The sequence below is a fragment of the Aptenodytes forsteri genome, unplaced genomic scaffold, assembly GCF_000699145.1.
Source record: "Aptenodytes forsteri isolate BGI_AS27 unplaced genomic scaffold, ASM69914v1 Scaffold237, whole genome shotgun sequence".
Taxonomy (NCBI): domain Eukaryota; kingdom Metazoa; phylum Chordata; class Aves; order Sphenisciformes; family Spheniscidae; genus Aptenodytes; species Aptenodytes forsteri.
In genome coordinates this window covers 2330896-2343010 of record NW_008794451.1, presented here as the reverse complement: position 1 = coordinate 2343010, position 12115 = coordinate 2330896, and the positions used below count along the sequence as shown (strand labels likewise).

The 12115-nt window shown below is 37.7% G+C and overlaps 1 protein-coding gene across 1 annotated transcript in view; it reads right to left on the bottom strand.

The window, feature by feature from the left end:
- BCAR3 (breast cancer anti-estrogen resistance 3) overlaps positions 1–9638 on the bottom strand; it is a 58705-nt gene extending 49067 nt beyond the window's left edge. The window contains exon 1 of the mRNA XM_009290463.1: positions 9319–9638. Within this exon, the coding sequence (XP_009288738.1) occupies positions 9319–9638 (320 nt within the window). The remainder of the gene's footprint in view (positions 1–9318) is intronic.
- Between the last annotated feature and the right edge of the window lie 2477 nt (positions 9639–12115).

Sequence of the window (12115 nt, the reverse complement as noted above, 5' to 3'; positions counted from 1 at the left end):
TCTCTTCTGATTTATAGTGGTTTTAAAAATAAGGCCTCTAAAACGATTGCTGCTCTGCTTAAGAAAAGCATTTACTAGAAGTAAGCACCTAAGTGCAGGTGAGAAAAAAGGTATTTTAAAATTGTAGTTGCCTTTTTGCTACGTGTTTTCTACCTGTCTTCATCCAGGGACTGAAAAGAAAATAGTCACTTCCACATTTATCTGCAGGATTGTTGGTTGTTAACCATAGGTACCAACATACTCTTGTTATGCCGTGCAGTGGTCTTGGAAAGTGGATGTTTATTTAAAGCATAAAAGGGGCGGAAAGGAAAATAAATGGTCACACGTGGACAGGAGGCAAGCTGAGGAAGCAATACAGTACTTGGTACAAGTGAATAGGGCTCTCCAGAATCTTTACAAAAGAGACCAGGAAACAGCAGAGCTGGGAGAGAAGCTTTGGGTGTGACAGAAGGAGTAACTCAAGAAACTCTCCACTACATACAGTGTCCTCTGCCTGAAGAAGAAACAGCCTGAAAAGACAGAAGTTTTCAAGAAGTTTTTTAAAAATAATATACTGTCATTTTGGTTGGGTTTTGAGGAATTTGGGCCCAAGTTTACCTGGCAAGTCATTCATTAACAATAAGGTCCTGATCCCACAATTAATTTCAAACAATGATACAACTGTGCCCATCCCATATGGTATTTCATTTCCTCTGCTCAGAAGTGGAAGGACTGGGGTTTAATTAATCTCCAATACTGGAGAGATGGTCTCTCTTTTTGAGACATTTTGTCCCATTCCCCTCATCTCCCTCCCCCAAGATCCCACATGGGCAGGTTTTTGATAATTGTCGCCTGTAGCCAGGTTTCCAAAATCCCCATGAAAAGCAAGAAGCGAAGCTTTGGTTCTGCAGGTCTCTGTCAAGCAAGCAAAGGCAGCAGATGTGAGCATCAAATGGGAACAAAGGGGTGAAGTGTTGAGTAGAACTTCACAACAGAAGAATCTGACCCCAACAATGGACAGAGGGGCTGGAAAGGAAAGGCAGACAAGCCAAAACAGACATGACCCCCGAAAGTTAAAGGATAAGAGGATTTGATACTGAATGTAAGCAGGAAACATTAGCTATTCTCTGCTTATACAACAGAGCATTCCTTCTACCACAAACATCTACCAGCTATAGTGGGTAGCTCTGCTCCACCTCTGAGACAGCAGAGGTCAGATTTGCAGGTGCACACGTGAACAGGACAGATCAAGAGAAAGAATGGGAAATTCTGGGACAAAAAGCATGAAGCTTTGGCAACATCTAAGGAATCCTTCCTTTTGAAAAACCATTTGTGTGTGCACGGAAGAAGCCAATGAGATATTCAGTAGCCCTAAATTCACCATACTTGTCTTACTCCTATTAAGAAACACAACCACAAACTCACAAACAGTTTGGTTTAGGTTTTTTGGAAAACACAACTCACACTAAGAGGAAGTTTCAGGCATTACATCAAAACCATGACTATTTTTACTTAAACTCTGTGGGTTTATAAAAATTTCCACCCCACCTTACCCTACAATTTAAAGGGAACCAAAGGTATTGATCTTCTTCCTATTAATCTTTCAAATATTTTCATACCTGAAGAACTATATTGCAATCTATAAACCCAACAAACAGCATTATTTACTTTTTGCCACACAGGAAACATGTAAAATACTTATTTTACTTGACATATTCAAATCTTAACTTGATAAAATTTTTTTTAATTTTAATTTTCAAACGATATGCTCTAACACAGACAGTAGTATTCATAGAAAAAAAGTAATACATACTCAAACTAAAATTATCCGACAAATAAGATTTTCAAAATCACTAGTCAGAACAAAGTAAATGCTGTCTAAATACCTGACCCACCACATTCTTAGAACCCAAAGAAAAACAGAATTTGCAGCATCTGGAGATGCAAAACAGGCTGCAAATTCTGACAAGGAAGAAGCAAATCCCGGGACAGCGTGCTCCTCACCAAGTACTGCCTTGCCAGCTCTTTTCCCTTATATATCAACTGTCAATTCAAGGACTTCAGCAGGTCTCATCTATTGTGGTAATACCACTAAGAGGAAAGGAAAAGTTTCAGGAACCCAGAATCCAGCCATTAATGGCTTTATACCTCAAGACTAACACCTTCCAAATGTACTGCCCTCCAAGGACAAGGTCCTGCAGAGGACAGTGAGCCTGCTTAACTTTATGTTGATGAAGTTACCCTATTAATGTCAGTGGTACTAGTCAAGTTTAAAATTGAACGTATTATTTTTTTTCCTGGACAGTTATATAAGATGAGACAAGTATGCAAGTCTCACCCAGCTAAACATGCAGAGCCTTGAAGATCAGAAATGTTGAAGAGTACAGAGCATCCTAAATGACCAGATAAACTAATCTACTCCAGAATACCTCTCTGCTGCAGCAACAGAAAGTCCAATGCTAGATGATAGCACTTTATCTGAAATAATGGGGGAAAAAGCTGACACAGAAAAACAAGAGGAGGAAAAAAAAGTCTGCTGACCAGTGCTCAAACTAAGACTCTGAAGCCTAGCTAAATATACACTTGGATACACTTATCATACTTTCAGAACTACAGAAACTAAGTGTATTATTAGCATCTGTATGTAGATACTTAGGGCTAATCTATGAAATACGTTTTAGTTTACAGGTTATTTGCCACATTTTGATCTTTTGCAACAGGGTTGAGTGAGCATTGGAAGACGTTAGAGCCACTGGTTTGCCCATTTCCTCAGTGAAAGAATCAAGCTAATCACAACCTGCCACCCCCACCCCTCCCCACCCCCACCAGATTCAATATTTCTTTTTTTCCTAATTTTGCCTAAACCAGTTTAAAAATACTGGATATGAACAGTTCATGTCTGAGATTTTGGTAGAGTAAAAAGAAGCTGTTATGCCTTATCTACCTAGAAAAAGGGGTAGTTTGTAGCCACATCAATAAAAAGAGAAGTGGTGTAGCTACAAATCGCATTCAGGACTTTCAGTGTAGCCAGGAATTTACAGGGCTTGAAAACACAGAACCAAGACAGGAGAAAAGGAGAAAAGATTAAAATTATAGCACTGTAGTTACAACTCCATGCTTGAAAATATATAGGCAGTTAAAAGTAAAGCTTTACAAATGGGGTGGGGAATCTAATTCTGACCAGCTGGTAGGTCAGAACCTCTCGTGAACAGTGATACAACAAAGCATCCAGGGCATTACACATAATTTAGAGAAATGTACAAAGTATTTTGATTCCAAGCCAGTTCCAACAGTACAGCCCTACTGTTTATCAGTGACTCTATTTTTGAAATGTCAGTATAGACAGAGAATGGAATTTGAACAAAAAATCGTCTTTGCAAGTGTCAACAGATGAAATGGTTACTGCAAAGACAGCTAGTAAACAGGAATTAAACCAGCATATATTCACAAACATCCTGTATAATGGGAAACAGCCAGTGTAAATTAATGTCAACTTTGTTTGAAGGCTTTAATTAGAATGAAGAAACTTAAGAGTGATCATTTCTGGCAGATGGTGTGCTTCAACACTTCCGAGGGGAAGGCTCAGCAGAGGGAAGATAGTGATTTAATGCAAATGTGTGACCATACAGTTTCTCCTAAAATATCCAAAGCTCTACTCTTCAAAGAGTCCCATACTACACATACAGGGCAAGGACAAAATTAACTCATCTTTCTTTCCATCAAATGCTAAATTTCTCGTACACATACTTTTATCAGTCAAGTATCTTCACTAAAAAGTCTGAGTTGGACACACATGAAACACTAACGGCTTTAACCAGGCATGTTACTCTACAAACTGCATAAAAAAATTAATAACCTTATTCATAAGAAATTGTGTCTATGCTACTGTGCTAGATTATCCATCCTGAAATTTATATTAAATTCCTTCAAAGCATCATGAAGAGAAAAAAAACCCAACAATGCCAACTTGGTGCAAATTTGGATCCTATTTCTGGCCTCTTAACAGTTTACAATTTCACACCAGAGCTGTTATTAAACTGAATTTCACTTAATTTTGTTGCAAAGCTTGTTTGTTTCAACAGGAATACAGGCTGTGGGTTTTTTTCCTATTACTTTGCAGGCAAAAGAGGAATTACCAGTATTGAGAAAGGAGTATCTTTTTTCTTTCCTTCATCATGCTTTAAACTGATTGTGAAGATCACATCTTTATTAGCCTGACTCTCTAAGAACACAATGTTGCGACTATCACACCACTTGCATTATTTCTCTCTCCACAAAACAACTTTGGAACTAATGATCTGTTTGACAGTGGGGTATCAAAAATATATTTTCTTCTCACAATATCAAAAAAATAAGTGGCTAGAGGCCGCAGAGGGAATGACTTCCTCCATGACAACTTGCTAAGAGGAAGACTGTGGCACGAGGTTCAAAATGTATTAGTCACGGAATCCACATAAGAAGAAATGCTATGAATATCCTAACCATGGAAAAAGTCTTTGTTGATGTTTATTCTATACCAAGTACTGAAGAATACGTGCGGCAGCACCCATGACTATGGAATGGATTTTTGTGTGTCTTGTAAAAGCACTAATTTCATCTCAAAACCCCAACTGGAGGAAAAACCTTCAGAACATGTCTTACGCTTCTCTTTCTTCTTCTTTCCCTGGTATGTGGATTGGCTTACCAGTAATGGATAGTATATATGCAGCCCTATTGAAATTCAAACAAAACATAAGCCTTGTATGAGAAACGTCTTTTGGAATCAGACTCTTAGTTTTTATGAAACTGTTAGATTTTTTTTTTTTTTATTAGGAAGTTTAGGAACACAGAATTGTATAGCTGTCAGCTGCCAGACAATCCAAGAAGCAATTACTTGTTCTGCTATCTCTTGCAATCATACTGCCTCATGAAACAGAGAGCACAGTATCAATGCAGGAATCTACTTTTGCTTTGAAATATTTGCAAAAGATTCTTTGCAAAAAAATCTTTGCTCCATTCCATCCTCTTAACAACCTTCAGACATTCCTTGCATCTCTACAATGAGGAAACATTTAAGTATGTTCGTATCAGAGCCAGTACCAGACCCACAGAGACAACTACTACCTTAACCCAAGAATACGTGGGCACTGTTGACATCCAACTGAAATGGTGTAGAATGTTGAAATTGGTCTTTGACGGCTGCCTTCATCACTACATTCAAACTTGCTGTGATAGTGCTAGTTCTGCATTGCTTTTAGGTCTTGTTCATCTGAGGGATATTTGGCTGCATTAATGAAAAAGCATGAAAATGCCACAAGTCTGTTAGACTGGAATGTCAGTCAGGGAGAACCGTAATCATCCAAGTGCACAGGTAGTTCCAAGTGACACCATTTCTTCTATTAATCCAATGCAAGTTCAAGTTCGTGCTTTTCACAACATGAGGCTATGACTCATCATCTCTGATTTTTGCCCAAATGTAGGTACATGACAAATCTTCCTAATAAGGACTGCAGACTTGTGATGTGCTTGGTCACAGAAAAATTGAAATGAGTTTGACATTTCCAATATTTATTTATTTGAAATGAAATATGCCTTGTAAGATCTGTAGAGTCTAAATTTATGCAAATAATTGAGCTAGCATTGCCTGTGAAAACTAGGAAAGTATTGGGGGTGAGGGGGAAGAACCACTTACCCTTCCCAAAACACTAGAATAGAGAAACGAGAATTATTCTACTTCCCTGGAAGAGATACTTAGTCAAGATAGCTGCACAAGACCATGAGTATCAGCATAGTGAAATGAAGCATTTGATATAGCAAACGCAGCTAGGTACTCTTTGCCTCATTTAGAAGAGCAAGAAAGACGTCTGGGCTGACCCTCTTCTTCATCCACACAAGTGTGAAACTTTAATAATTAAAAAGAGCTTGGAAATTTTGGGTTTCCTGATGGCAGCCACAAAACACAGGCCAAAAAAAGACTACAGGTTCTAGCAACAGATATGCATTTAAACAATTTTTCTTTTAAATAAAGGTATCATAATATAAGGCGAAGCTAATTAAACAAAGATAACGTATGGACCAGGTGTCAAAGGGAAATTCCAATTGTGCCTTATTTAGGTTTAATTGTCAATGTCAGAAAATGAAGAATATTACACACAAGCAGCTTTACAGTTTTACAGGCTAAAATAAGAATTCTCTCTTGAAAGTGAAGAACAACTTATTTTAGCCAATAAAACTAACTTTCAAGAACTTCCAAGAGCTCAGCTGCTTCTAACCTTGGTCATTTAATTATTTCCAAGAGACTCTAAAAATCAGATATAGGCTTTCTTAAGAAAGAAAACATTTTTCCCCTTGAACTAACTAGCACAGGGGTACATTCCCAAACCAAACAGAAGAGAACACAACCTTATTGTATTGAAAGTTGACAAAATAATTTCTCCAAGATTTCAGAAGTGACTATCAGGTTGGAAGAGACTTCATCTCTTGTGTGTTTTGTTGTTTTGGGTTTTTTTTCCCCGAAGCTGCATGAATTAGTCACTGCAACATTAGAAGAGTACTTTCGTATGTCAATTTTATTTTTCCATGTTAATCCAGAAGATAGTATGTATTTATGGAATTTCTAGTATTTCTGGTCATATAGATGTAAAAATCCTGACAGAATATAATCCTTCAAATAAATTCCTATACATCCACTTCATCTTGGCTGCAGAGTAATGCAATTAGGTAGCTGTAATATAAGACAGGAGAAAAGTTTCTGGAAATCAGAAGAGTTCCATTAGGGAATGACAGAATTAATTATCTTTTTCCTATTCTCCTTGCTTTGGTTTATTTTTTGTCCCAAAAAATTATGTATTGTGTATTTATATACTAAAGATTATATTAGTCATTTTGAATTATTGAAAAAGTTATCATAGATATGTTTTTTTAATTAGAATTAATCAAACTTAAACTATGACATGCCTGAGTCACAGTTCAGTATAATTGGATCCATTTGCACATGAACACTGCAATCCTAATGACTATTAGTTCTGGTCTACTGACATCAAATACAGCACTTGGGTTGAACAATGCATGATGAAAAAATCTGACTAAAACGTGTATTCACACTTTTAAATTTGTAAACAGCATTATAGCAATGAAAGAGCGATTTACTCCTGAGTGAGAATATCCATGTAACGTTATACTATTTCACAAGTTCCTACACTGAAATAAAAATATTACAAGGCTTTGTGATAAAACTCTGATAAGGTAAAATGGACTTCCCTATACTATTAGTCCCAACTAATTTCAACATGAGTGTAAGCATTATAATATATACCCTAGCATATACGGCAGAATGCTTACCACAAGAAAATCAGACTTGCTTTCTCAATTTGCTTTTAAGTATACTAATGAAATGTGCAGAGTCATCCCAAGAAGACTCAAGAAGCGATGTATCTGCTGACTGTCAAGTTGGTAGTGTCTTCTGCTCTAATACAACTGGGCTGTCAGTTCATGGAGCAGAACTTATAAAGATCCATTGTAAAAATTAAAGAAAGCTAAAGTTAGAAGTTGTTACCATAGCATTCCGTGTGTGTTTTAGCAAAGCAATTGGAAGATCAAACACAGGAACAGCACTTGCTGCCATGACTCAGAAGACACAAATTCTATTAACAGGCTGCACCAACATCCTTTGAATCTCTTATTATTTTAAAAGCATCATGTTTTAATTCTGAGCAGGCAGAACTTCTTGACATTTTCCTCTCAAGCACCCTGTTCATACTCTTACTGCTTGTGCAAAAGTGTTCTTCACAGGACAAGGAAAGTTATCAGTTAGAGTATAAATATACTTAATACAGAGGTTTTGGTCTCTCAAGAAAAGAAAATGTCTCTTGCAAATCATGTTTAGTAACTGCTCTTGAGAAGGAAGACGTAAGATAAAACTTCAGTGTATACCAACGTATTATTTTTATGGCAGCAGCACTGGCTGCTTGCGTTCTCTAAAAGCACGCAAATCAAAGCAGCAAATTGTGTTAAAAAGCCAGTTCATGTACGCAGGTACAGCTCAGAGATCAGTGACAGAGGCATAGTAAACATACTGAGGCCCTTTCTTCTTTCAAAGTGAATGGGGTATAGAGAAGAAAGACTTATTTTCAAGTGAGAAGAAAGCTTGATCCTGTATGCCGCAAGCAAAAAAGCATACAAAACCCACTCTACACACACAACCCCACATGATTAGAACTGTCCTTCCCTCACAAAATTTGAGAACAAGAAATTTCATAGTGATGGACACAGCAAAACTATAAATCCTAATTCAGAAGTTGGCATTTGGTTATCTTTTCTCAACCTTTAACTCTGTCACCCAAGCAACCTAACACTCTCTCATCTTTGTGCCTTTAGCTGATCCACTTCATTACACCGAATTTTTCTTCTGTTAGCTTGAAAATTTTTACCATTTTATAGACCTCAATATGAGAACAAAAACTGGACACTTACAAAATTAATTACTTTTTTGTAAGCAATTAATTATCAGTGATGATAATAGATTCCCAAAAGAAATGCTAGCTATGAAAGTATAATTCTTTCTCAAGAGTCACGGATGTTATAACCAGGAAGTCAGGCAAGAATAATAAACAGGGAAAGTTTGCCATTAGCTCAGTGTACGTTCAGTTCCACCGAGTCTTCAAGAAAAACAGCTCACATGTAGCTCTAGGTTGGAGGCAGCTGGAACACCACTCTCCTTTTGCTCTGCACTCCATCCGTGTAAGCATTGAATCCAAATCAAAACCAAGTTTGAACAGTTTGACTGCCTGGTTAAAACCGCTCTGTTAGAACAATGCAAAGGGTCGTTTCAAAGCAATTCAGTGACTTTTAAAAGCTTCCTCCATGGGAAGAGTACATGCAATGCTATACCTTTTAAACATTCAGAGGCAAGACCTAGTCCTTAAAAATTATTTTTAAAAACTACACAGATGTCAAAAGAAAGACTAAAAATCCAAATCACTGGATCCCACAGAAGGAGTGGTATAGAAGGACATTTTAAACAGGCATGAGTATTTAACAGCCCATATACTGACTAATCTTATTGCAAAAGGAAAATTATTTTGAAGCCTGAGCTATTCACTAAGTCAAAAAAAGAAATTCTCAGAATTCCTGAAACCTATGCATCAGATTCACTCATCCCCCTCCCCACGTTTCACGCTGTTTTTTGTTTGGCTTCTTCCATCAAGACCTAAATTGAGTACTAGGGAGAAAAATCAACCTCTGTTAGAATGCAGAGTTATAATAAACAGCTGCACCTATAACTGGACATTTAAAGGTCTAGAAAAATACATAACAACTCCTACGCAACAGACATATGTAAATCAAGGTTTTACAAGGTACCTGGCATGGAGTTTGTTGCTCTTCTCACTTTGCGGAGGGTACTCTTCTATAACATCCTGTACAAAAGGTGGCTGCTGCCAGTGTGTTCTGGTGTATGGCAATGTTCCCATGTGGCTAAACATATCACAAGACCTAATGGGAACTGCCCCCTTCTTCTTCCTGGGGAGAGTGCCATGGATAGAGATGTCTTGAAAGGAGTCTGAGTGATGCTCAGTTGGCGAAGGTTTAGTGGTCAAAAGGTCCATGGAAGAAGCTAATGAAAACTGGTGGTTCACTGGGCCATTTCTGGGAAGACTTGAAAATTTTCCTGCAGCTATCATTTTTGGTTCTGGAAAAACAAAAACATATCATAGCGCATCAGTCACCAAAGCCCCCGCTTTAATGGAAGTTAAATAGCATGACTAACAAAGGCATCTAGAACTGAACTTCTGCCTTGCTTTGAGGCAGTCAGATACCTCAAGATGTAGCCTGTATTATAATCCAGTCACATTGCTCCCAACTGCACGTCAGGCACACGTGTATATTAACTTTTATACATGTGAAAAGTCACAACAAAAAACAATCAGCCTGGACACACGTGCAAGAGCAGGCCCTGAGCAATTCTCCATTTTTATCCACAAAGTTCCTCTTTCTTGCTCCTTCACATCCTCTGAAGACTCAGACATCAACTTAGAATCATTAACAAAAAGAGTTTTAAGAACATTTGGACAAAAAATAAAGGACACTCTACAGCTTGGTTTGGAAGAATATGTTTCTAAACCCAGTATTTGGCACACTGTGAGGAAAAAACTGTTTCTGGAGAGTCTTGCTCAAGTAATAAATCTAGCAGAGAACCGGTCACATATTTCTAACAGGCTGTAAACTAAAGGGCTCTACCCAGGAGATAAGGACAGGAGCAGATTACTGGAATTCTCTTCTTCAGCATGCACAGCCTGCTGGCTCAAATTGTTGTTGACATTAGGGATTTGCACAGCTGTCAGTCTCTTATACAATCAATTATAGCCTGCCGTACAGTACAGGGTTTTTTGTTATCGTGAGCAAAAAACTTTGAGACAAACACTTCAGGCGCATTAACAGATCGCTGTTCTGTTCCTCAAAAAATGCTGCCTTATGCTCACTTTATAGTGTTATATTACAGAAGACAGGTTGCCTTATCCTATCTAGTTATATTAGCCTGCAAAAGCCACTCTATGGAACATACACACAGACCTAAAGGTCAACCAGTCCTACATTATTTAACCTAGGTGGTAGTCAACCAGGTGCCTCCTACGAAAACTGGAAAAGCCACAGGAGCAGCAGAGGTTGATATGAAATCAGAAAGCAGAAGAACTTTTGGAAATAACAGTTATGGACAGGGAGAATCTGTTCTGACCTTGGTCAAGTTTCATGCTGAAAAATAAGAGTAGCACCCTGAAGGCCCAGCAGCCTGGAAGTCAGCTGCTTACAGCTGCAGAAGAATTCCTCCGGTTTTGGGGAATGCACAGGTGTTGCAAAAAAAACAGAGCTAGCTCTATAGTCCTCCTGCTCCCTTCTCCAGCCTCAGCATCACAGGTACTATCAAAGTGTTGCTGCTACTGTTCCTTCTACTCAGAGGTTATCATAACAGGCTTAGTTTTACAGTAACACTAAAGCTGATCTCAAATTTATGAAAGAATTCTGCTATTTCCTGTCAGCTGCATTGCAGAGATTCACAGGCTGGATGAGGTTTCCAGGCTTCAACAACAAATCTCCTCCCACTTCTTCCTTATTGAAGGTCCTACAATAAATACTCATTAATTACAGATGATAAATAATATTTAGATTTTTTTTTTTTAAATCTTCAATTTGCCAAGGCTCTGTCTGAGCACAGCTGCTATATACTATAGTAGAAAAGTCTCTGGAAATAGCATCTTTCCCTAGAAAGAATCTGTTTCACTTTGGTCAGGTTCCTTGTTGAAAAGAGTAGAAAAGAGTTGAGAAGTTAATAAGAACTGACATTTTTAGTTACACAGATCCAAACACAATTCAAAATTAAAGAAACCAAACCACAATCTCACAAAAAAAATCTTCCATAAGTTATCATATGGGCCCTTGATGTGAAATACTCAATCACCTCTACATTTATCATGTGGTTTGAGGACAGAGTTTCTGCTGGCTAGTATTAAAAATATCACATAATTATTTTCAAAATAATAATAATTAAAAAAAAGTGCTGTAAAGTCAGTTTTGCATTACAATTGTTCTAATGAAAACAACCGGTCCAGAGATAGGAAGCTCTAAAAATGCAAATCTTACCGCAAAGCTACAACCTCCTATAGCTAAAGCAAACTGAGAGCGCTTGTTTCCAGTAAATTCAGCTTTAATATTAGAGAGGAATGATAAAAATTGCCTCAAACAATGCGGGGGGGGGGAAGGGGGAGCTTCTTGGAATTTACACATTCATTTGAAAACTCAACTTTGTGTGTTCACTGTAGTAAGGCAACAAACACTAAGAGTCTGAAAAATTGGAGGCTAGCTTGCTCATATTGCACAAACATGTTGTTAGTCTCCTTTTTGGGGCTGCTGAGATTCTGTACTTAATAATCGTACTTTCTTATTGGTTTATAAAAAAACACCTCCAAATCTCTGAATTCTGACTATTTGAGGGCAGGTTATCCAGTCAGAGAGATTTTCCTTAGGCTTTCCTGCAAGATTACCACTATGCTGAAATGGAACACATGACATTTCACGCAAATGGGTATCAAAACCAAGCAGGTATAAATATAACCAACGAAAGCTTTGGTTTAGTAGTTGATACCAGAGTATCAACTCTGATAGT